Here is a 24,619-nt window from a genome sequence, read left to right on the forward strand (position 1 = left end):
TATATAACTAATTTTACAACTATCCTTTCGATTTATTTTCTGGATAATCAACGTCTACAAAAAGGCCGGAAATAAAACTTATTAACAATAAGCATTTCTTGGACACAGTTATAGTAGGACTATTTTGTCAACAAAGCAGTCGATGAGATGACCCATGATAAAAATGCATCAAAGGATAAGAAGAAAGCAAAAGACCAGCCACCAACAAAAGTATAAACATTATAACAATTACTTCTTTTAGTTACTTTAGTTATGTAATGTATAGTTGGAGAAAGAACCACTTCCTCCAGGCACTAAATTATAACTGCAACGGAATATTCAAAACCCACCCACCCCGGTTGATTTACTGTCAAGGTTTAAAAATACTTTAACTCGTTAAACTTTAATTGTCAACAGTGCTAATTATAAGGCGTAGCAGTTTATTACAATATGTCACAATCGACCAAGTAAATGCCACAATCTACCTAGTCCTACATGTAAGAACTTGACGCTGATATTTATGTTTTGGGCGTCATGGTCTTACCGCCTAACTAACAGCGCTGTGTAGTGTGTTTTGCTGTCGACTAATATCGTAACGAATGTCAAATTTTCAGGAATATCTCACACAACTGGCAACTAAAATAATGTTTTAGTCAGACTTTACTTACTCTGATGTCTTTTCTCAAATAAATTCAAATTCTCACAAAAGAAATGGATCTGTTTTAAAGTTTTGTTGGCCTACATTTCAAATGAAATTGCGTCCATTTGCTAGTGTCATAGTTTCATTCCACATAAGTTAGTGGAAGAGTGTGATATATGCTGCCAAATGTGTCAGATATTCCTGAAACTTTGACTACTAACATCAGGTTCAGTGACTGTGCTGTCTGATGTGTTATCTGATGGATTTAATAAATCCAAATGCTGTTAATTTTGTTAACTTACTCTTAGGATGAGACGATGAACATGCAATGTCTAACTTGCGTTTACCAATGATAAAGTTGTACTGTTGACAGTATATAGTTCTGATAGAGATTTTTTCCATTTGCTTTGTATTTATGAACAGCAATCGGTACTTCAGAGGTAGTCAGTTTTCTCTGAAGTTTCAGCAAAACTATTTAATTGGTACATTAAAAAAAAAAAAGAAAGATTAGCCAACGTTCAATTAATTGTATCTGTTTTTGTTCATGTCTTCAGAGGTCTCTTGATTGTAGGTATAGTCTAGTAGCATGACTGAGTGTATCACAGCATACAGTAATCAGGCCAGTTGTCAACATAAGCGGATTGTGCACTGTAAAGATGGGTTTGTCCATGCGAACAAAAGATTTGTTTATGTAACAGATAGATTCCAGTGCATTGTGTATCCAAGTTTGTGGCTGTCTTTCATGGTCCCTTTGAATGTTTCCACTCCAGATCCATGATTGTACAAATTAAACAGCCAAAAAGGTTGTCAGCCCAAAAATCACCATATGATATATTTTGTCGGCAATAAGGAAAAAAATTGCAATTTGCAACATTGGCAAGGCCCAGGGCGATCACTGCATTGCTCAAAAGATGGTGAAAAGCCTGCCACATCCTTAATTTACACTGTAAAATTTTACCAGATGGTGCATTGATTCTTTTTGTGTCTGAGATCAAGGCATTCAGTCTTGCCTGAAACTATACATCAAAATCAAAAATATTCAAAATTCAATTGTTTTCCCAATTTTCTATTTGTACTGAAGTCACTTCATAACAGGGGTTGTAAACTCCCTTTTAAGAAATATTCATATCAATTATACTGCACTATCTACCTCTCACTATATAATATTCTGTTGGCTGCCCTGTCATGTGGGTATCAAAGGTAATGAAAAGCAAACCATGCTGCTAAACTGGCCTTATCTATCCATCCTTTCAATATTATAATACCCAATAATTATTTTAAATCTTTTTTGGTTAGGTATTTATTTAATAAGTGACTGGCATAATGGAATGATGATGTCCATAACGAGATTGTAGTTGATTCTGGTAAAATGTGGTTCATTGTAGTTGATTCTGGTAGATTTTAGTTGAGGGAAATTGTGTTGCCACTTATTATATCATAATTGATAAGAAGAAAGGTCATTTGCTCATTTATTGCAGTATTTATCTGACAGCAATTTTTTTTGCACTTGATTCAGAGTAGTTACACTGCCCATGCACAGTTAATGGAATAATTGATATCAATGATGTATGCTATAAATTTGTACACTGTAGGATGGATGATATATGTCAATCATATTAGCTATTAGTTCTTTTCTGAAAATGCTAATTGTGACCTGATGTCAGGTAGAGGACTATATTGTTATTGGAAAAATTATTCATGCAGAGGCAGAATCATTGTTGTGTCCAATATTTTATTTGGGCTGGAAATTATTTATTCACTGGAAATACAGAGTGCTCATCATCAGAAATAATGTTCTTGGAAATAGAGACTTGAATTTATAGTGAAATATCAAATAAGGATATATTCAGCAAATTTAAAAAAATCAAGGCAGTCATTTTTTCATACCCAGTAAGCATATATATTAGAAGTGCACTGTATTATCAGTATAATGGTTTACTGGAGAATTTTTTCCGGTGGTAGGTACCACAGTACTTTTTCACTGTACTGGTACTGGTACTGGTACTGGTACTGTACTGTTCGTCTCTAGTTTCCATCAGTAAGGAATATGCAGACTTTCCCAAGGAATCTTGTTATGCCTTAAATGATATTAATGTGTTTTCATGACAAAATCCTTCAAAAAGTTAACTTTCTTTTTACAGCATCGTTGTATCAGTCAAAAATTAATGATGAATATTACAAATATAATTTTATTACATACCCATTTAATTTTAATTGGCTGTTCTGGCATGTGATAAAGATGTTCAGTCTGTAATTCCCATATCACACACTTCAAATTTCTGTCTTGCACACCCAGCATGGAACTAGTTTTGCAACTTAAAATAATCAATAATAGTCCACTTATAAAATATCCAAGATGATTTGTTGCTATACATTTTAAATTATTAAAAAATGCCAACACACATTTTTTTATGTTAAGAAATGCAGTCGTATTTGGTGAAACTGGCTGCTTTTGCTGCAGGTTATAATGGGAGAGTACCATAAGTATCGAGGGCAGTTTGTGTAGATTTCATGGTATCTAGGCAGAGAAATTAGAGTTTGTTGAGGTTGACAAAAGTATCTTGGGCAGCATTTGACAAGTTCTCAGATGAAGTTGATGATGTGCAAATTGACATTTAACATGAGAGAGACAGAGAGAGAGTCAGAGAAAGATAAAGAAAGAGAGCAAGCAATTTGCCTTTGAAATCTTGTATTGAAATTTCTATAAACCCAGACAAAGTAAGAAAGGCTTGTGAGTCATGCCAATAGTCAAGGCATAGTTAGAAATGGCCCATGTTTGGAGAAAACTTTACCCATGTTTAATTAGACACTTAAGTTGGTGCCTAACTAATTACAATTAATTACTTGAATAATCTAGATAGTTTAAACCAGATACTCTTAGTAGTTACAAAACAGCTCTAGACAGATAATTAAGGGACAATAACTATGGCTACGTCATTTGATCTTCAGAAGAGTTTGCATTCTGGGTGCAGTGACCCTAAACAAAAAGGTTAAAGAAATTGGATAAAAAACAACTTAACCATGCACATTTTATTTCATTCCTACCAGCAGCACTGATAACACAGAGAAGAGACATTCTACAATGTTTTCATCTAAAAAAAACAAAATCACTCAAAATCCTTTCAGCATCAGACTTTCAAAACTTTGGTCAGCTGTCTTTTTTTTTTGGTATATATTTTTTAAAGAGCAAGTTTAAGTGGATGAACCTTCAATTTGTCTATAAATATTACTGAGGAATCAAATTTGTTTAGGAAATTGGAGGATAAAATTGACAAACATTTGCAACATAATGGTAGACATATCACAGGGAGCAGCATCTGTTTTGGATATGATGCAAAGTTAAATGAATTGTATCTTGTTACAATATTGTTATTGAAACTTTTTTATTACTGGGACACGTGTTGGAATTTTATGTATGTTTATATTTTAAAATTCTTGCTACTATTCAAGCAGAAAATAAACAGATGAAAACAGAACAATATTGTTTAGAATTTTCTTGTTAAAAATATCCAACGGTTCTTAAAAATCTTCTCCACATATTAGAATGTAACTGAAGCTTCATTTTGTTATAAAAAATATATGGTTAAAATTTTTTGTAATGAATGCAAAAAAAAGAGTTTGAACATACTGTAAAACAATAAGCATTCTGTACAGAATTTAAGTACATGTACTGTAAAATAATAAGCTTTCTGTACAAAATTTAAGTACATGTACTGTAAAACAATAAGCTTTCTGTACAAAATTTAAGTACTGTTATTCTGTTAAAATTGACCAGAAATTAACTTGGAAGTACAGTTTGTGTATTTAGTAAGCATGGTGCATGAAGAAAATGGTTACTTACTGGTTCATAACCTATGTTTGGTCACTTACTGGTCCATAACCTATGTTTGGTCACTTACTGGTTCATAACCTATGTTTCATTAGAGAAGTAAAGACTGAAGTTTAAACCAATTCACATATCTAATGAGACAGCCATACAGTATACATTTAGCCCCAGGAATTTTCAGAGGTGATACCATATCTTTCATAAATGCTGAAATTATATTTTTAAAATTATACATTACAAAATTTGAATTTTTTTTGCAACTAAACAGGAGATATGGAATAAACACAAAACCACATAAGTGTTTTGTTCCAAGTCAGGGAAAGAAATCGTTGCCTGTTGGATACAGCATAGGTACATACATTTCGACACATTCCTACAGTGCATCAAGCTCATTCTTTCTGCCACTCAGAACAAAACACAGGTGGTTTTTTCTTTATGTAATTATAATTCATTCATTTTATGTTTGACACATGTCATTATGCCAACACTATGACCAAATGGAATGTTGTGAAACATATTCGAGCCAAAGCCAACTTTCACAAAATAATTCGTAATAACAAAAAAAACATGTCATGTTTTATTTTTTACAAATGTATGTGAATATGTTAATAATTTTTATTCCATTGTCAGGCCGCAAATCATCCTACAATTTTCACGGGTGCACTTGTTTCCTGCCTGAACATTATGTAATTTTCTCAATTCCACTAAATATTTTCTCATTTGTTGAGTTTATTTTATGTTGACTGCTTTCTCCCTATTATACCAGTAATGAAGCTGATTGTTGAGTGTGTTTTATGTTGACTGCTTTCTCCCTATTATGCCTGTAATGAAGCTAATTGTTGAGTGCATTTTTTGTTGACTGCTTTCTCCCTATTATACCAATAATGAAGTTGATTGTTGAGTGTTTTATGTTGACTGCTTTCTCCTTATTATACCAATAATGAAGCTAATTGTTGAGTGTTTTTTGTTGACTGCTTTCTCCCTATTATACCAATAATGAAGCTGATGAGTGTGTTTTATGTTGACTGCTTTCTCCCTATTATACCAATAATGAAGCTAATTGTTGGGTGTGTTTTATGTTGACTGCTTTCTCCCTATTATACAGCAGCAGAGGGGGCGAACAGACCAAAAGCTTTTTGCACAATAAGCCCTCCCCACGGAAACTATTCGATAGAGGGCTTATTTCGACGAAATAAACCCTTCTATTCAGAATACAGGACAAAAAAAAATGTCCTTGAAAATGCTTTGTATTTCCGCTGATATAACGCGAGTTACTTCAATAAATCCGACTCGTATCCGACATAATTTCCACGGTGAGGTATCATCGAAAAATCAGGTGTAGTTTGCGCCCCCTCTGCTGCTCAAATCCATGCGGGGGAATTAAATCATGGACAAATAAATAATGGCAAATATCGGAGAATCTCGTACAACTAGACTAGCACGAGAACGACTCGAAGCAATTAAAAAATTTATTCCTGTCCGTGATAGTGTTAGAGAAAAATTACAAGCAAGACAAGAAGCAAAAATCGAATTTGCAGCTGGCGCGGAAGAATTATTTAAACCCGTTACAACAGCTACACAAAAAGCCGCAGCAGCCGCTGAAAAGGCAATATGGGGTGATATTAAAGAGGAGGAGAGAGAAAAGTTGGGTATTATCCCGTTGACTCAAAAAATAGCAAAAAGAACGAAGCAAACAAAAAAGATTTTACGAGATCTTCCGGCTGATATAGTTGCAGCTCAGCCTCCACCCGTCGTTGAAGTCGCTGCAGCTCAACCTCTCCCCGTCGCTGAAGCTGATAGACCTAAACCAGCAAGGGAAATTGCTGAACTAACTGAGAGATTTAATCCGGGTTTTATTAAATTCCTTAAAAATACACCAGAAGAAAATTTACCTGAATCGATATTAGAGGGTTTACACAACAAAGAAAAAGTTTTAAACAAAAAATATAAGTCCACGGATGATTTTAGATTTGTTAAGTGGATGTATCGTATATACTACGACAAGAAAATTGTTAAATCTAAAGATTCAAAATTTTCATTACTTTTAGGCGCAGTGAAGAAACTTGAAAAAAATAGACAACAAGAATCTAGTAGACAACAAGAATCTAGTAGACAACAAAGATTTAGTGAACAACAAGAATCTAGTAGACAACAAGAATCTCTTCCCCCCTATTTACCGCCAGGAGGGGGGCGTCCAGATGAAGGCAATGATGATGTTCCCAAAGATCTTATTAAATCCTTCGAAATTACAGGTAGTGGTCTTGGTGGTCACATTACTTGCCCTGATAATATCGTCAATGACGTATCACGGTTGGAAGTTCTCATCGGAGGAAGACGTGCCGGAAACAACTCTCCGGAAATTATAAATGAAGCCGCAGATATCTGTCAGAGACTATTTCAGCGTGGCATCATGGATATCGGCATCTACCGGGGACTCATTGATGAACTCGCGGATGGTTACTACAGCGACTAGTAAATTTAGTTAGAGAAACAATAATTAAATAAAATGATACTACACGATTCTTTTCGCAGACCAAGAAGTGTCAGAGTAGTAAACTCACGATTACCAGTATACGAGGTTGTTTACGGAGATGGAGTCGGTGATGTTGTTAGGGATTTAGTCACAAGAATCGCTCCGAAAGCTGGACCGTTAGTAAAACAATTCGTGATGAAAGCCGCTGATGTTGTCAAGGATAAAGCCATTGGCACTGTTGGTAGTCTTGCCGGAAAAGCATTTCAATCAATCAAGGATCGACTAGCACAGCTGATACAAAAAAAACCCCCAGTCAAGAAGTCCGCGCCAGTAAAACTACCATCCACTGAAGCTATGCCGGCAAATGTTAGTAGCGTAGTAAATAAGGCCGTAAATCAGAAATTAGCTGAGATCGCAACAGCGGGAATTACCTCCAAAGCGTTGCAAGATAGTGTAACTGCTAATTTGATAGCTGGTAGTGGTTTCCGGTGACGATAACATTTTAATTAGACCATCACAAATAATAATAATGTTTGCACGAAAATCCAATGACGCGTTTGATATGTCCAAACCAGTACTTAAAGATGATTCTGTACGTGATTTTCAATATTATTCTTATGAAGCACGTAATCCTAACCAACGGGGAAGAATTGAACTACAGGTCCAGGATACAAGTAGATACTTCTTGCCCGCTGAGGCCTTCATCGAAGTTGAAGGTAGGCTTTTAAAGAATGATAACACTAACTACGGAATCGGCGACCGAGTTGGATTTGTTAACAACGGCATCATGGCGTTATTTAAATCCGCTATTTATATGATAGATGGAAAAGAAATTGAAACAATTCATGATAACGTCGACGTTGCCACAACAATTCTCGGGTTGGCGAGATACTCGGATGATTACACCAGATCAGCCGGACCATCAATGATGTTTGCAAAGGATATAACCGACAGCCCCGAGAACAGGAATGTAACAATGAATGCTGGTGGTACCGAAGTTGCATCGATGAACGAAAATTTTAATTTGGGTTTTGCAACACGTAGATCGATGTTAAGTGGAGATGAAGAGTTCTCAGGTGTGATTCCATTGTCTCACATCTTTGGATTCTGCAGAGATGTCCACAAGGTCATATTCGGTGCCAAACACACAGTTGTACTTGTGCGAAAACCTGATGATAATGACGCTATCTGGCGAGATGCTGCTGTTGCCGCTGGTCAAATAATACTAACTAAACTGTGGTTGTGGATGCCAGTGTTGTCTCCGTCAATCACCGAAGAAGAACGACTGTTGTCTTTTATGAACACGGGCGGTAAATCACTGCTATCCTGGAAAACAACAACCACAGACGTTATTCAAAGTGATCACGGCGGGTTGTTTACGTGGCATATATCATCGCAACAAGGAGTATCAGCACCACGACATATTTTCATTGCATTTCAATACCGTGCTAGAATAGATAATCAGGAAAGAAATCCAATGGTATTTGATACACTTGGAGTTTCTGAAGTTTCGTTGAGGATAAATGGGCATCAGGAGCCATCTGAGGATATATTAATAGATTTCGGACATCATCGTGTCGCACGCGCGTATCATCGTCTGATGTCATTTATGGGGCGCGACCTTAATGTAGACACTGGCCTGCAAATATCACAGCGAGACTTTATGAGTTTATATCCGATTTATTACTTTTCGCTGGAACATCTTGATCTGGTTAAACAATCTGTTGTCGACCTACATTTCCGAGCTCGTGTAGGTGCTCCTGCTGGTGGTTATAGAGCGATTGCTGTCATACTCTCCGATAAAGCAATACTGCTTGAAGGTGTTGGCGGACGAATGAGGGTCATCGACGCTCCAATCGAGAATATGTAACGCAATTAAAATCAAACTTAGGATATAATGTCATACAGTCACGTTAATGTCACCTTGACTTCCGGTCAAACGAAGAAATTGCAATCGAAGAACGCAGGCACGTGCGGGACATCAATAACGTTAAAACGAGATCAACTTGTTGGTGGTCCAAACAAGCTGTCGTTGACTAATACTCAGCTTAAACATTTTAATAAGGCACTAACAGCAAAAACCGGTGTCCGACTTGATTTCTCTGCTGCAGCTATCAAGGACATGACTAAAACCGGTGGAATATTTCCTCTTCTCGCAGCAATACCGGCGTTGATTGCCGCGGCAGCACCAGCCGTAGCAAAGGCAGCAGCACTTGGTGCAGTTGGAACCGCAGCTGGAATGGCACTTAAAAAGGCAACCGGAAATGGATACAAAAAAAAGGGACGCGGTCTAAGACTACCAGGAACTCCGGCATCATGGTACCCAAAACGGGTTTAAAAACGCTTCGTGAGACGCAGTCTCCAATGAGCAATTTTGATTTATTAGATGCTGTTAAAAAATTGCGTATAAAACATTTCAGAGGTGTATTCATGCGAGATCAATTACCGCAACGACCAAATAATCCAGAAACTGGCATTATCAATCTCGACAACAAAGACGGTCCTGGAACTCACTGGGTTGCTTACGCGATCGATCCACGTGGAATTATCTATTTTGATTCGTACGGTTTAGCACCGCCAGTTGAGTTTCTCAGGTATGTCCGCGGAGTGCCTCGCACTCTCAACAGCAGATTTTTTAATATTCCAGTGTGGCAGTCGACGCTACCAACACAAACATTAGTTGATCCGCCCATTTGTGGAAACGAGGTTTTAAATGTTCTTGATGCAATCTCAAGAAATCCAGCAACTCCTCCGCATCGAGCAGTGTATGAATATACCGCATCGAGAAATGCTTAGCATTTTCATGCTCGCATTTGAAAAACAGCAATAAGAATAATGGTGGATATTTACGGAAGACCTTTCACAAGAAAAGTCAAACCAAGCACAGATGCTGATCTCTCAAAATATGCGACCCGAGATGAAGTCGATAATCTTTTGAATATAGCTGGAGTTGACCCAGATGAAGTTGCTATTTTTCAGGACAAGCAGGGAAAACTAAGAACGAGCAACATTAAGTGGAATGATATAATTCGCAGAGTTCTTGGAGCTACCAAGGATAACTTCGTTGCATTTAGTGATGGCGGCCGGATCAAGGACTCGAATATATCAATCGCAAGCATCAAAGACAGTATTGATAAAGGTGTTGACAAGTGCGTGAAAAAAGACGGTGACACGATGACAGGAGAACTCAGCATGAATGGAAACAAAATAACCGTTCTAAAAAATCCGGAAGGTCTCGAAGATGCCGCAAACAAACAATACGTCGACGCGCAGTACAAACTCGTTGTTGGCCTAGTCAGCGACAAAGTAACAAAATCCGGCGACGTAATGACCGGAGAACTCAGCATGAACGGCAACAAAATAACCGCGTTAGCGAATCCCGAATCCGACCAGGATGCGTCAAACAAACAATATGTGGACATCATCAACGGTAAACTAAATACGCTGCGGTCAGAGTATGATGTTCACGTGAGCGGGTTTAAAAGACTCCAAAGAAACTTCGCAAAAACTGATGAGTCCGTGGATAAGTTCTTTGGGACTCCTCCAGTCGTCGGTGTAAACCTCGCTGATATCAAGACCGACATTAGCACGATCAAACAAAGACAGCAGGATATCATATCGGGTATTCCTGATATCGTTAACAAAACCAGTTTGATTAAAGTTCCCACTGGAGTTACTCCCGGGCATATCACCAACATCGTATTCACGGTATCATCGGGATTCGCAACATGGTCACAACAAAATAACACTATCAAATATACAGCAACAGCCACCGGTGTTTACAGGTTGTCTGTGTTTTCAGCCGCTAAATTTGAAATCTTCACAACATATCCTTGGAGACATTCCACCGATAGGTATTCGGGGGTTGTAACTATAATACTAAACAGCAACGCCGAGGAAACATTTATGCTTGTAGCCGACGACAAGGAATTAACATCAACATCTTACTGGTGGTGTTTGGAATTCGTCGCTGCAACGCCTCAATTGGTTACGTAATTGAAAATTACCAGTAATTTTAAATAATGTCAACGACGCCAGATGCTCAACAATATCGATACAATCAAGTCCGTGAGTGGCAATCTGAGTTAAAAACTGTCATTGACGCGACGTCCCAAAAAGTAAAAAAATACCGCAGACGCATAACAGTGTTAGACGTTATGGTTTATTCAGTATCCGCCGTTGTTGCATCCGCGGGAGTAATACTATCAGCGGTCACTCCAGTGACTGCAGTAGTCGCTGCCACGATTTCTGTTTGTGCGACCACAACCACGGCAGGAGTTTTCGGCATCATAGCAAAAAAAATATCCTTGTGTGCTAACACAAAATTACACGATTACACGACAAAATTAAATACAGCCACGACCGCATATCAGAAATTATCATCGCTGATATCATCATCGTTAGACGCGCAATCCAGCGACGCTGCGTTGATATCAGATTCTGAATTCAAACTAATGTCAGATGCGTACAATGACTATTTGAAAACTAAACAAATAAATAATGTCACTGATGGCAACGCCACAAGAACTGCTTCAACAAATAGTCACAAACACAACACCGGTAAGGACCACAATGATCTCAGTGTCCTCGACGACACCAGAATTCAGCATTAATTTTCGAACTCCAATTCGTGTGAGTGAAATCGCATTAGCAAAGCTCAGTGCGTATCACAGCTGGCCCAATATCAGGTCGGCATCATTTGGCGGTCAGCAGCCAAATAATTCGTTTGTGTTCGGGAGACCCAGCGCGGACCCACAACAACGTGAACTTGAATGGGATACAATTACGCTACCCACTGGGAGTTATCAGATCGAAGAAATCAACAATGAGATACAACGCCAAATAAAACGAATCACCGGCAAGGAAGCCAAAATATCTGTGACCGCGCACGAACCAACGCTGTCTGCGGTCATTGAAATCTCAACACCGGGATACGCCGTGGATATTTATAACAGCTCAATCCGAACAGTATTAGGATGGCCACAAGAACGACCCGAGGTCGGACCGGGTCCACCAAAACCTGAAAAATCGGATTTCGAGACCACGAAGGAAGAACTACACGACCTCGTGTACGGCGAGCATTTATTATTTTCAGATCAATTACGATCAGGCCAAGCCCGGTTTTCAACATTAGATAGACACCCCTTGGATATAATATATGTAATTTTCGAAGACGGGAGATTCCGTGAATACCTTCCAGAAGACATAGAAGCTCATTTTTTTAATCCGATCAAACAAGCACATAAACAACAGCTAGACCTGTTGCGAGTATATTTTCAAGATTATATCTCTGATATAACAAAACCTGGAACTGCAAGCAGTTCTTGCACGAACATTATCACCACCATAGAAAAACTAAACAAACTCGTATCCACGATGGAATTTATGAATCAAAAAGTAATTCAGAATCTACTGGATCTCAAAGGCGATTATGGAACCCAAAAAAGATCGAATTTTGCAGCCCGATTTGGTATTCCCGTGAAGGATATTTCAGATTTTAAACTTCCTGGATATAACGTGCACACACTGAGAAAATCAGTCCAGGATCTCATCGCGGAATCTTTCGAAGATATTTCTGCCACGTACACGCGAACAAAACCACAACCTGTTATTTTAAGACACGACAACAGTACAGCATCCGATGGCAGACACATCTCACCCGGGATCGTAAATATCACAGATGTTATTGCGGTCAATCTTGTATGTGACGTCATCGACGGTAGCTACAGCGCATCAGATACTACGACGGCCCAACAGGGGTTTATCCTGTATACGTTCACACCAAGAGACCCCCCTGGTTTTCTGATTGTGCAAGAACCAATCAATGTGGTCTATCTGCGGTGTAATAATCCGTGGTTGTCAACGATAAATTTTAAACTCACCGACCAACGGGGGGGGTTGTTGGACCTGCGTGGCGAGACTGTCTCCGTGAACTTACTGGTGAAGTCCTGAAACTCTTCGAGTTTCCAAATTGGAAATGCAAAGCATTTCTGGAAGAGTTTCCACGCATAGCGTTTCTCCGGAAGTCCAAGGGACTTCTCATGCTAGCATGAGAAACTCTTCGAGTTTCCACGCTCACGCATTTAAAAAAAAACAGTTGTATATAATGTGTGAATACATTCACGCACGAGTTCATATTCATGATAAGCAAATTCTTCACGAGGCAATAAAAACCGCATTTGGAAACGCTAGCATTTCTGGAAACTCAAAGAGTCAGCCCCCGGAACAGTATTTCCCCGTTAAAATAATCGTTGACGTGTATGGTGACGAAGACTTCTTGTTAACGTCGTCACAATTAACACAGCTACAGCAAAATCATATGATCACAGCTTGGTGTCAACGAGAACAGATTATGAACTATTCTCATTGTTGTATTGATGTTGAAACGCTTAAGCAAATCCTGGAAGTCTAAGGACTTCTCATGTAAAACATTTTCAAATCTGAAAACGCCCTTGAGAAGTCCTTTGGACTTCCAGAGAAACTCGAAGAGTTTCCACGCTCGGGCAAAAAAAATAATACACTTTTTTTTTACCGTGGAAATGTGCTTTACACTTAAGCGGGGGGGCTAGCGTTTCTCAGGTTCTACTTTCACTTTGTGCTGTGAGTCACACGCGGCGGTTTATACTTCCTTGTCGGCCTCGTAGTCACAAATACTAGTATTTTCGTCAGAAATGCAAGGCATTTCCGTGTCTAGATTCTTTATATAACCTTTTAACCGTCTCACTCTGGTGCTAATTAATTTTCGAGTCTCATACTCGCTTGACAATACAAGACGAATCTTCTCAACTGCACGGCACAGTGGAATAAATTCAGATACCTGATTTTCAGTTATCCCGGCAAGTGATCTGTAAATGCGATCTTGCAAACCCTTAATGAACCTATAACGGGCGGGGAGATTGTTCTTCCCCGATTGTGATAGCTCATTCAAGGATTCAAAATCTGACATAATTGTTTCAGTGTCTAGTAAAATATTAAAACCTCGCTGTTGTAATTCTTTAATTTCAACAAGTATGGTATTTATGTTTTCGTGATTCATATTATTATATATTTTCATATTTTTAAATGCATGAGAAGTCCCTTGGACTTCCAGAGAAATGCTTTGCATGAGCGATGCTAGCATCACCAAAAACAAAAATAAACAGATAGATGATGAGCGGTTATCACTTACTGGGTACTCTTCACCGGCCTACGGTTCTTTCATGAGTCCTTTGTTAGGATTTTTTTTTCTTGGTCTTATATTAGACCTTCGTCTTGTGATTTTTCCCTTAGGCACCTCATGTTACCGTTTATTTTTGGCCAACACTCTTTCTGAATGTTTCTATTGGTGGGCACCCAGGTGACATAGAGCTTTATGCATCCATCTATCTGTTTATTTTTGGGGGTCACTCACCCCATGAGGAACTTCTAGATCGTCAAATAACGGTCTAGAAGCTCGGGAGGGACGATACAACACAGAACAACCTTTACCTCTGATTCGAGTATGACAGCAAGTAAAGGCACAATGAACATGTAATCTTATCCTAACTTATCCTAAGACCTTATCCTATGACGACACAAACATACACAGGTGGGTCATTTTCTACGGTCAGCAGCAGAGCAAAACCATCCATTGAATCGACCATTGGATGGTGCACAAAAGACACCCGCCATTGGCGGATTAAATTTATGGTTTTGCTTGCGCGTGCTGACTTTCGATCGACCCAAAGGTCTTAGGGAGCGATTTCGTATATAACCCAACTGTTACTTGCGAGTTGGAAATTCGCTCTAGCAGTGGGCGGGACTTGTTTAAAATATTTTAATTGTATGTTTTCTTAAGCGCGGTCATATAACAAGCACAGAAGAGCAAAACAGTCGGATATATTCAGTAAAACGAGGATATTGTTTGTAAAAAAATATATATTCTACGGTAAATAAATGATTACATGTTATGAACTCGATAAAATATTTTATCAAGGTGGCTTTCTTAGGGGGGCAAATCCTCTGACGACGACAACTCTGCAAAGCGTTACACACTCGTGGAGGAGTTATCGTCGTTTGTGTCAACGATAAGAGTTATATAACAGAATGAAATCTTCTGTTTGAGCTTCTTTGAAAATGCTGTTTTGTAGATCCCATCTGCGACACGCTGTACAACAGGTGAACAAATACCGAAATACCTACCGGCGGCGTTTATTGACTGGAATACAATTTCTTCACCTGTAATTGCGTTTATAGATTTAATAGCTCTTCTTGCAACTGTTTTACAACACCCTGTGTTACCCAGTAGGCAGTTTTTGCTCTGAGTGACCACACGAAGATTGTTTATAGAGTTATCAAGTATGTTACCGTTAATGTGATCAATGACAAAACCCTTAGGGATCACTCCGTTAAAAACCTCATAGACGAAACGATGACATAAATACCTCTTTGAGCACGTGGCAGTAAATCTTAAATAACCAGCATTATCAACTGTACCAACTGGTCGTCTTTGCGTGCAGTGTCGTACTACTCCGTCGTGGTTTGCTTCATAATTGGGAATAGTTGGATGTGGAACAAATTCTTGTTCGGGGACGAATTCTTGATTCATTATACTATAAGCAAATCATTTGTCTAATTCATAATTTGTCTGAAAACTTATTTATGTAATCACGCTCCGAGAACGTGTTCGAGTCTGGATTTTTTTTATCATAATACCGTTTTAGTTCTCGATAGCGTTTCCCCCCACACGCTGAACATAATTGAGTTTTTCCTCGTACTCCAATGCCGCATCTGATACACGGTATCGGTCCTAGACTCCCACCGCGGACCTGTTGAGCATGTTGTCCACAGTATTCGCCTCTGCAACGTCTGCTACACGGCTCTGATGAATTTAGTTTAATCCACTTGCATGAGAAATGCTTTGCATGAGCGATGCTAGCATCGCCGGAGAAACTCTTTGAGTTTCCGTTCATTATATATAATATTTTTGTCTATTTAAATACTTGTCTTAATTATAATAATGAGTTTTGAAAGACTATCCAGAATAAAACCCGCAGGCGGTCGATTCGATCTTGACCGGTTAACTTTTGATCGACGACGACGAGAACTCACACTCGTAATTGGTGTTATCAAGAACGCCAAAGAAGAGTTTCGTCGTGATGGTGCTGCACATGTGTGGTCTTCGTATAAAATCATTTCTGAAAATGCCATCATTGATGGTACCATCAATGATACAATCGCGTCGAACATAATTGGGTATCTCGATGATAAAAAATATTTCATTCAGATAAAATTTATCGTTGGCGTCGACGACACGGAAACAGGTGAAACAACGTGGATTATCAGAGACAAACTAGACCCTATTCTTGATGCCCGGCGGGGGAAAACCGTCGTCGTAACCAAAGACTCAAACCCGGGAGTACTTGTTGGGATTGATACACCGTATTATGCCAGAGCGTATCCTGTGACCGCAGTCATTTATGGAATTTATCCGATGAAGAAACCACGCGTTGATAAACTCAAACCGATGAAGATGTCAGAGTCATTGATAAAATCCACAGGGTTGAATTGTGTAGCCGAGCGAGTAATGGAACATTTTAAAAATGCAATGCGAGGAAACGGCCTAACACCGCTAAGACAGACTAAAATAGCAGCGTGGGCGGCAAAAGTAGTGGATGAAGGAGCGTCAATAAATGATGTTGCCGAGCTCGAACGATTACTAAAATTTCCTATAACGGTTTCATCGTTGACCGGTGAGGTATTGTACAAGAGTAAATATGATTCCCGTGGAGCACCAATAACTATTATCGATCATAACAGTCACGCCTGGACTGACTCGGTTAGGATATTTCCTCGAGATCGTGTTGTAAAGTATTATCCGGAATTGGAAAATGCTAGTGGTTCCACGAGCGGAAATGCCAGCATTTCTATGTTTGATTTTATTTATCAGATAAGTAAAACCGATCCAGTGTCGGTGTGGTTATTCCGAAGTGACCTCGAGGGAGAGTTTGATCAGTTTGTGAAACCCAACGGGGAGGTATACAGAACGGCGGCATTACATCACGAAATGAAAAAACTCGCAGAAAAATATCATGCGACGAACACTGATACGTTACTGACGCAGTGTTTTACTGTCCCGGGTGTTGTCACGCATATAGCCCGAGAACGAAATTCATGGAGACCAACCCCGAAGAGCTTTCTCGAGGATATTCAACAGAGCTGTATCGAATACGGGCACGGTGGTTTGTGGAATACCCAGTATGATCACCGCGATATGATATCCGTGGATATGACGGCGTGTTATCCAGGAAGTTTTCTTGGGCGGGGGGAATGTAGTGAGTATTTTAAACGGTTTGGTCATATTACAAGCTCGATGACAAGAGTTGCCATAAACGGACCATTGCCTGATTTTGACCTGACCGGGGTTGCTTGTGTGTCGTCGTTTAAACTCGCTACGGGTTTACATCCTGTGTGTTATGCTTGGTTTGGTAAACATTTCGTTGAGAAGCGATGGGCACCAATAGTGTTATTGCGATACATGCTTGACAGTCGAATACTGCTGTCGCTGACGGTCAGTGAAGCGATTATATGCTACTGTCGTCAAACCGAAGTTTGGTTGCCAACTCCGCAAGTCACCGTAGAAATTGAAAATTTCCGAGAATATCCAGAATCGTTTATCGACACTATCATCGAAAGAGCTCCCCGAACTGATGAAAGCACAGCAAAAGATCTAGGACGAAGAATAATAGGAAAATTTACTCAAGGTGGAGCGTATGATCATAAACTACATCATAGTCGATTAATCATGGACGAGGCCGAATTGGATCTTATTGTCGCTAATGCCGCCACGAATAATACGTTTTGTACCCGCGAAGATGTGTTTCTGTCAAACGGGGAAAAATTAGGAACTGTTTTTAGTTATATCGACGGAGAATCATCTCAGTACACACATTTGAGATCTTCGATGCTAGCTTATGTATCAATAAACCTATTGTCGATGATTAATAGGTTTCCCGTTGACGCAGTGAGAGTTGCAACGGATTCATTCTATATCGATAAAAAACACTTAGCGGCGTTGAATAAGGTTATACCGAATGATCCATCGTGGGGTTCATGGAGAATAAAAAATGAAATGTTGCATGGATATTGTGAATCAGCTGATGTTGAAATCGAGGATGAATATCGCGGCGCAGAAATATCTGGGAAATTTTCAATTTCTACGACAACTTCGCTGCCGCCGGTGCACGATCCTGTTGTGAAACATAGAACAGTTTATCTCAACGGGGCTGGTGGTTCCGGTAAGACAACTCGCGCGATAGAATTATTTAGAAACTCTGACATGATTGTGCTAACACCCACACATAGACTTGCCAGGGAGATGCGACAACGGGATGTTAACGCGTGTACGTATCACAGTTTTTTCAAATACAGCGGCGGCACATGGACTCCTACGCGAATGGGAACGAAATATATCCCTGGAATAATCATCTGGGATGAGATAGACACTGTGCCGTTGGATACATTAAAACAGTTTCTGGATTGGTTGCTAAAGAAAAATACCGCAGTTGTTATGTGCGGCGATCATGGTCAACCACCGCCATTTACAGGTGAATCTCCACACACGTGGCTGAAAACTTTTGTAGATTATTATGAGGAAATAACTAACGATGTTAGAGCACTCGATGAAACGCTGAAAGAGTTTAAGGCGTTGATCAGGCTACAAACCAATAAAGTCCAGTGTGAGATAATGCGTGAAATAATTCCAGAGACTTCGCTGAGCGACTTTTGGGAAACGTGGAAACCAGGTGATTTAATTGTGGCAAGTAGAAAGATAGTCAGGGACACACTTCAGCAGCGGTTATTTCAGTTACATCAGAAGAAATTTCCCATGTTGCCAGTGCCGTTGTGTTATAGACCAGCTGATACGCGATTGCAGAATACCGACGTTGATATACCTGGGAGATCGGAAAAACAGAATTTAGTATTAAATGATATTGTCACAGTTGATATTGATGCTGTTGAACAGGCACTGAAAATGAGCAAATCCCCGTGGACGCTAGGATACGCTATGACCATCCACAGTTCGCAGGGACTAACTATTTCAGATACAACAGTTTGGATTGTTGATGATCGCATCGAGTGGTCAAATTTAGTTTATTTAGCCGTGTCAAGAGTAAGAAGGATAGGTCAGTTACGAAGAATTGTATTAGATGATGTTATCAACGACAGCATCAACAGATCAATCGCTGATGATACAATAAGAAAGAAATTAGCCGGTTACAAACAGAGCGACAAAAAAAATGGCAACGAGTTTGATCTCGACGAAACATTTATTATACAATTACAACAACAGCAGAATAATCACTGCGCGAGTTGTAATTGTTTATTGCTGTGGCAGTATTCGAAAAATAATCCAAGGCAATTTACCGTAGATAGAATAGATAGTAATCGCGGTCATACGCGTGAAAATGTGATGTTGACCTGTCTTGAGTGTAATCGACGCAGAGGTGCTGCTGCAGTTATTTAAGTGATCGAGGTGGTAATTGTGTATCCGCGGGGATCACCTGAAGTTGCTCGCGTGTGAACCCACGCTGAGGAGCAGTTGAATCTAATCTGTAGATTGCGTTTCTCCCAGTTGATCTGGTTATGCTAGATATCTTATGTGTTGTAACGCTCCATATAGGATCAGTTGCCCTTTTTTTTCCTCCTTCGAGTTCGCCGGGTTCGTATAAATACCTAACGGTGACATTACCCAGCAACGGGGACGCTAGCGTCGTTGGCTGCGTTGAAACACGTTCACTGACGCGGGGTATATATTTTTTTGTGATTGCATTTACAGGTCTCATGTTTGTTGTTCTGGTAATTTCATTATTCAGTGCGGCTATCACGTTTGGCAGTCTTGCAACCCATTCACGAGATCTCGTATCGTAAATGAATTCCCTCGCGTACTGGTATCCGAATAATCTCTCAGCGAGTGTTCTATTAAATCGCTCAACAATTGCCTGATCCCGATGAATTTCAGTATGTCCTCGTCGTATGGTAACGTTATGCTGCTTTGTCAGTGATGACACCGCGCCCTGAAATTCCTTGCCAGGATCAACTTGTAATAATCGTGGCCAGTTTAGAGGTCCTCGTTGATAAATTCGTTTAAACGCAGAGGCAACTTCGGACGCTGTTTTAGTCGCTAACGGTTCTGCTTCTTTGTATCTACTGGCAACATCAACTACTGTTAGCGCGTATTTGTATATTTTTCTGCGGACAGTATCATGAGGCAGGAATAGTATGTCAGCCTGATGAACTTCATTGGGGGTACTAACATCAAAATGTGCAAAGTTGATTTGTCGAGGTGGTGGTAAGTAGATTTGCCATATTGCTTGTTTTGATAGCCAATTTTTGGCAACCTCGCGTGTTACTGATGCCGTGTTGGCGAGTTTATTAATTGCTGAGTTACCTCTCCAGTATCCGATTGGGGAATAATAAATCGCTTCCATTGTTATTAATTATCCAGCGCCTAATGCTAATTTAGATTTCATCGCTGATCTTATTAACCAATTAGCGAGTGACTCCTTAAATGATTTATTTTTTATGGCGCTTAGTGCATGAATTAATTTCACATCCGCGATATGCCTGTCTTGCAGATCTTTACTTCGATAAGCAACATCATGCATGTGACACGCTGCGTCGATAGCGTTTATCGGATACTCTCCCGGTTTTGGTTTAGATTGTTCATCAAGTCTGATATCTAGTCGTGTCCCTGGACCGCAGTAATTGTATCCTGGGAGATGTTTTTCTCCGGGATATTTAGCCCAAGGGGTACCTGGAAGTCGTCCGAGGGTTGCTGCGATGTCACCTCCGCTGACTTTGTCAGGCTTTTTTTTTGAAATCTAAATTTTTTTGTGCCACATCGCCCACACTTACCAGAAAGTGCTTGTCTGTTATTTTTTGTTGTAATGGTTGTTAGATCATTCGTAGGGGTTTGTGCCTTACACTTCACACAATATAGATCCATAATTATTATTCCTTATATACAAATGGAGATCACTGATTTTTCTGCGACGCGAAGGAAAGAACCAGTCAAGCATAATTCCGCGCTACCAAATTCTATCAGAATGATCATCATAGGACCGTCAGGATCAGGTAAAACACAGCTGTTGCTGAACATGATAATGAAGTGGATGAAATGGGACAAACTATACTTGATAGCTCCGTCTGTGGATGATCAACGTTGTTATGATGTTATAAAAGATTTTAATGAGAGTGCAAAAGCGCTGAGTGAAGACGGCGAGGATGTTGTTGAATTTATAACTGATATTGAAGAAGCTCCGTCCGTGGAAGACCTTAACGGGGAAATAAATAACCTAGTAGTGTATGATGATGTGATGCTGGACAAGCAAAAAAATCCTGCAAGAATATTTTCACGAGGTCGTCATAAAAACACTGATGTGATTTATGTTACTCAGCGTTATACACAAATTCCAAAAGTAATCAGGGATAACTGTAATCTTCTTGCGGTGTTTAATGGAGTTGATGTTCACACGCTGAGAAATATTCATCAAACCTGGTGTAGCGGCGATATGGATATTAATAAATTCAAAAATTTCTTTAGTCGCGCTCAAAGAAACCAGCACGGATTTGTGACAATAAATTTACACGACCCGCGGACACGATACCGCGTCGGCCTTGATACACTATTTGCGACATAAAAATGTTTTCTTGGAAACTCATTTCGTAGAGCAGCAGGGGGCGCAAACTACACCTGATTTTTCGATGATACCTCACCGTGGAAATTATGTCGGATACGAGTCGGATTTATTGAAGTAACTCGCGTTATATCAGCGGAAATACAAAGCATTTTCAAGGACATTTTTTTTTGTCCTGTATTCTGAATAGAAGGGTTTATTTCGTCGAAATAAGCCCTCTATCGAATAGTTTCCGTGGGGAGGGCTTATTGTGCAAAAAGCTTTTGGTCTGTTCGCCCCCTCTGCTGCTTATACCAATAATGAAGCTGATTGTTGAATGTGTTTTTTGTTGGCTGCTTTCTCCCTATTATATCAGTAATGAAGCTGATTGTTGAGTGTGTTTTATGTTGCCTGCTTTCTCTCTATTATACCTATAATGAAGCTGATTGTTGAGTGTGTTTTTTGTTGACTGCTTTCTCCCTATTATACCTATAATGAAGCTGATTGTTGAGTGTGTTTTATATTGACTGCTTTCTCACTATTATACCAATAATGAAGCTGATGGCTTCATTATTAACACTTGATTTTTTATCAGTAGGTTCTTGAATGTTAACACGATGTTGTTAACAGTATCAGCTATAGTGTCAGCTTAATCCTACTGCTTAAGTTACAGTTTTTAGATTTCAGCTTACACAGCAGTTAACATACAGATAGCAGATTCATGTACTATAAGGTGTTAGCCATTTAATCATTATGGTGGGATGGTTATTTTCTTTTGAGCTGAAATATTTTCTTCTTTTCTCTCAAGATAATTAACTTTTTTCCAGACAGTATCATGGATATAATGTTATTTTGCTATAAATCATAGAAAACTATTTATCCAACTATTGACAGAAATGAAACAAAAATGTATCAGCCCCTGTCCTAGAACATTGGGTTGTTGGCTGCTAATTGCGGTATACCATGGTATGTATCTTGGTAAATTCAGAGATACCGTGGTACAAAGTTTTTAGCAGTACTCAGCTCTAGTATGTATGGATATGAGATGTGGATAATAAGAGACAAGCTTTGTATATTAACTCAAGAAATTGCAGCTTCATGTCCAGCCCTCAATTTCTTAATGACACATTTGAGTTGTTGAATATTTTTCAAGATGGCAACTTTGTGGATATTTTGTGATAGAGATGATGTCTAATACATACATACATACATGAACTATACTTTAGACTACCAGCTCTGTCTAGACTACCAGCACTGTCTCCATGCAGGGTCATGTTCACAACTTGGCCTTCTGTATAGGTCAAATTGTGTTTTGAAAAACAGAAACTAAAACTGTTTTTTTCTTTTATATTTTCACCTTTTTATATTGTTAAATTTTGTCATTTCGAAATTGGATGGCAGGGGCTTTCATTAAACTTGTTTTACTATTTTTTGCATGCAGTTGTCAGGTCACTCATAAATGCTCCACTACATTTGTTAAAGTTTTAGTAACTTCTACAGTTCTTCTCAAATAAATTATTATTTTTCAGATTGTTTTACGAAGACTACCTGCCACCCTGACACCAGAAACCTTGCTCGAACAGATCTCACCCTTACCTCCGTATGATTTTTTCTACTTTGCCCGGGCTGATATGAGGTAAAGAGACAGCGTTATAGGGATCAGAAAATTGAATGGATTATTTATTTTGTTGTGCATAACAAATACATTTTGTCACAAACAATTTGGGATCACTAATATCATTTTGAATATATCCTTTTTTTTAAAATTAAAATCAGGTTAAACACTAAGATCCATTTCTGAAAAGAAGTCACATTTGATGATGAATAAAAAATATTTTTGTGACATTGCTTTTGGTTGGCTGAAAGTTAAACTCTTAATCTCAAGCACACAGTGGTGTGATCTCCAGGCCTTGGTTATAACTGTCCACATATGCTGATTAAGCACAGAATTGTGTGATCTCCAGGCCTTGGATAAAACTGTCTGCGTGTGCTGATTAAGTACAGAGTTATGTGATCTCCAGGCCTTGGTTAAAACTGTCCACATATGCTGATTAAACACAAAAATGTGCAGCAAGCAAGTAGTACACTCTACAGGTACAATGAATTGTGAAGCCTTCTTAACTTATTAGGCCCTGGAGGTTTTTGTCGTTTGCACCTGAAATGTGAGTAGGAAAGACATTTTGGGGGCTATTTCTTAATACATCGACTTTCAACATATTTTCCATTAGACTAATGCCTAATTGTATTAGAAACATTGTTTTCCATTGGTTATTTTGCTTGAGCGTGAGTTGAAGGGTAAAAGTTGGAGTTCTTTTTTTTCTTTTTTTTTTTTTGCTTAATGGACCCATCATTTTTGTATGGAGACCACTCTTTATTCCAAATGCCCAACTTATCCTAGTGTTTGCAGACATTCACCTGTCTTTGTGCAGTTCAGACCGGTCTGCCTTAGATCTGAGGCCAAAAGGTCTTAAATCCAGACACAAAATCAAATTCTGACCACGAGCAAATTTTGGGTTAAAAAAACGTTCTGAAAAATTAGGTTTTTCCCTCTGTATTTTGTAGTGCAACAGAATGTCAGATTATTTGGTATCATTGTAGAGCTATATCTGTCTGCTTTTTTGTAATACCACCCACTTTGGTGTATCTTAAATGACCTTGATGCTGCAGAGCTCGGAAGTAGGGTACAGCCTCATCACACCTACAGGTGGGATTGGGGCTGAATGAGTTAATATTACTTGTATTTATCTGATTATATACAAGAATATACAGTATGTAGTACAAAGTACAAGTATATTGATTTCACAAGCCTTCTTAATATTACCAGGTACTTATATTTATTTGATTACATACAAGAATATACAGTAAGTAGTACACTGTTTAAGTACAATGAATTGTCAAGCTTACTTAATATTACTTGTATTTATCTGATTACATACAAGAATATATATTATGTAGTACAACATACAGGTATATTGATTTCACAAACCTTAATATGACCAGGTACTTTATTTATTTGATCACATACAAGAATATGCAGTAAGTAGTATGCTATACATGTTTATTGA

At 38.9% G+C, this 24,619-nt stretch overlaps 1 protein-coding gene across 2 annotated transcripts in view; it reads left to right on the forward strand.

Annotated features, from left to right (window-relative positions):
- Positions 1-63: 63 nt before the first annotated feature.
- The window catches only part of LOC149799407 (uncharacterized), a 61,239-nt gene continuing 36,683 nt past the window's right edge, over positions 64-24,619 (forward strand). For both annotated transcript variants that reach the window (XM_089958748.1, XM_089958749.1), the window contains exons 1-2: positions 64-210; positions 23,084-23,190. In XM_089958748.1, coding sequence (XP_089814874.1) covers positions 148-210; positions 23,084-23,190 — 170 coding nt within the window. In that variant the 5' untranslated portion in view covers positions 64-147. The remainder of the gene's footprint in view (positions 211-23,083; positions 23,191-24,619) is intronic.

Source organism: Sinohyriopsis cumingii, chromosome 5, assembly GCF_028554795.1.
Source record: "Sinohyriopsis cumingii isolate HCF-2022 chromosome 5, ASM2855479v2, whole genome shotgun sequence".
In the NCBI taxonomy this organism is placed as follows: domain Eukaryota; kingdom Metazoa; phylum Mollusca; class Bivalvia; order Unionida; family Unionidae; genus Sinohyriopsis; species Sinohyriopsis cumingii.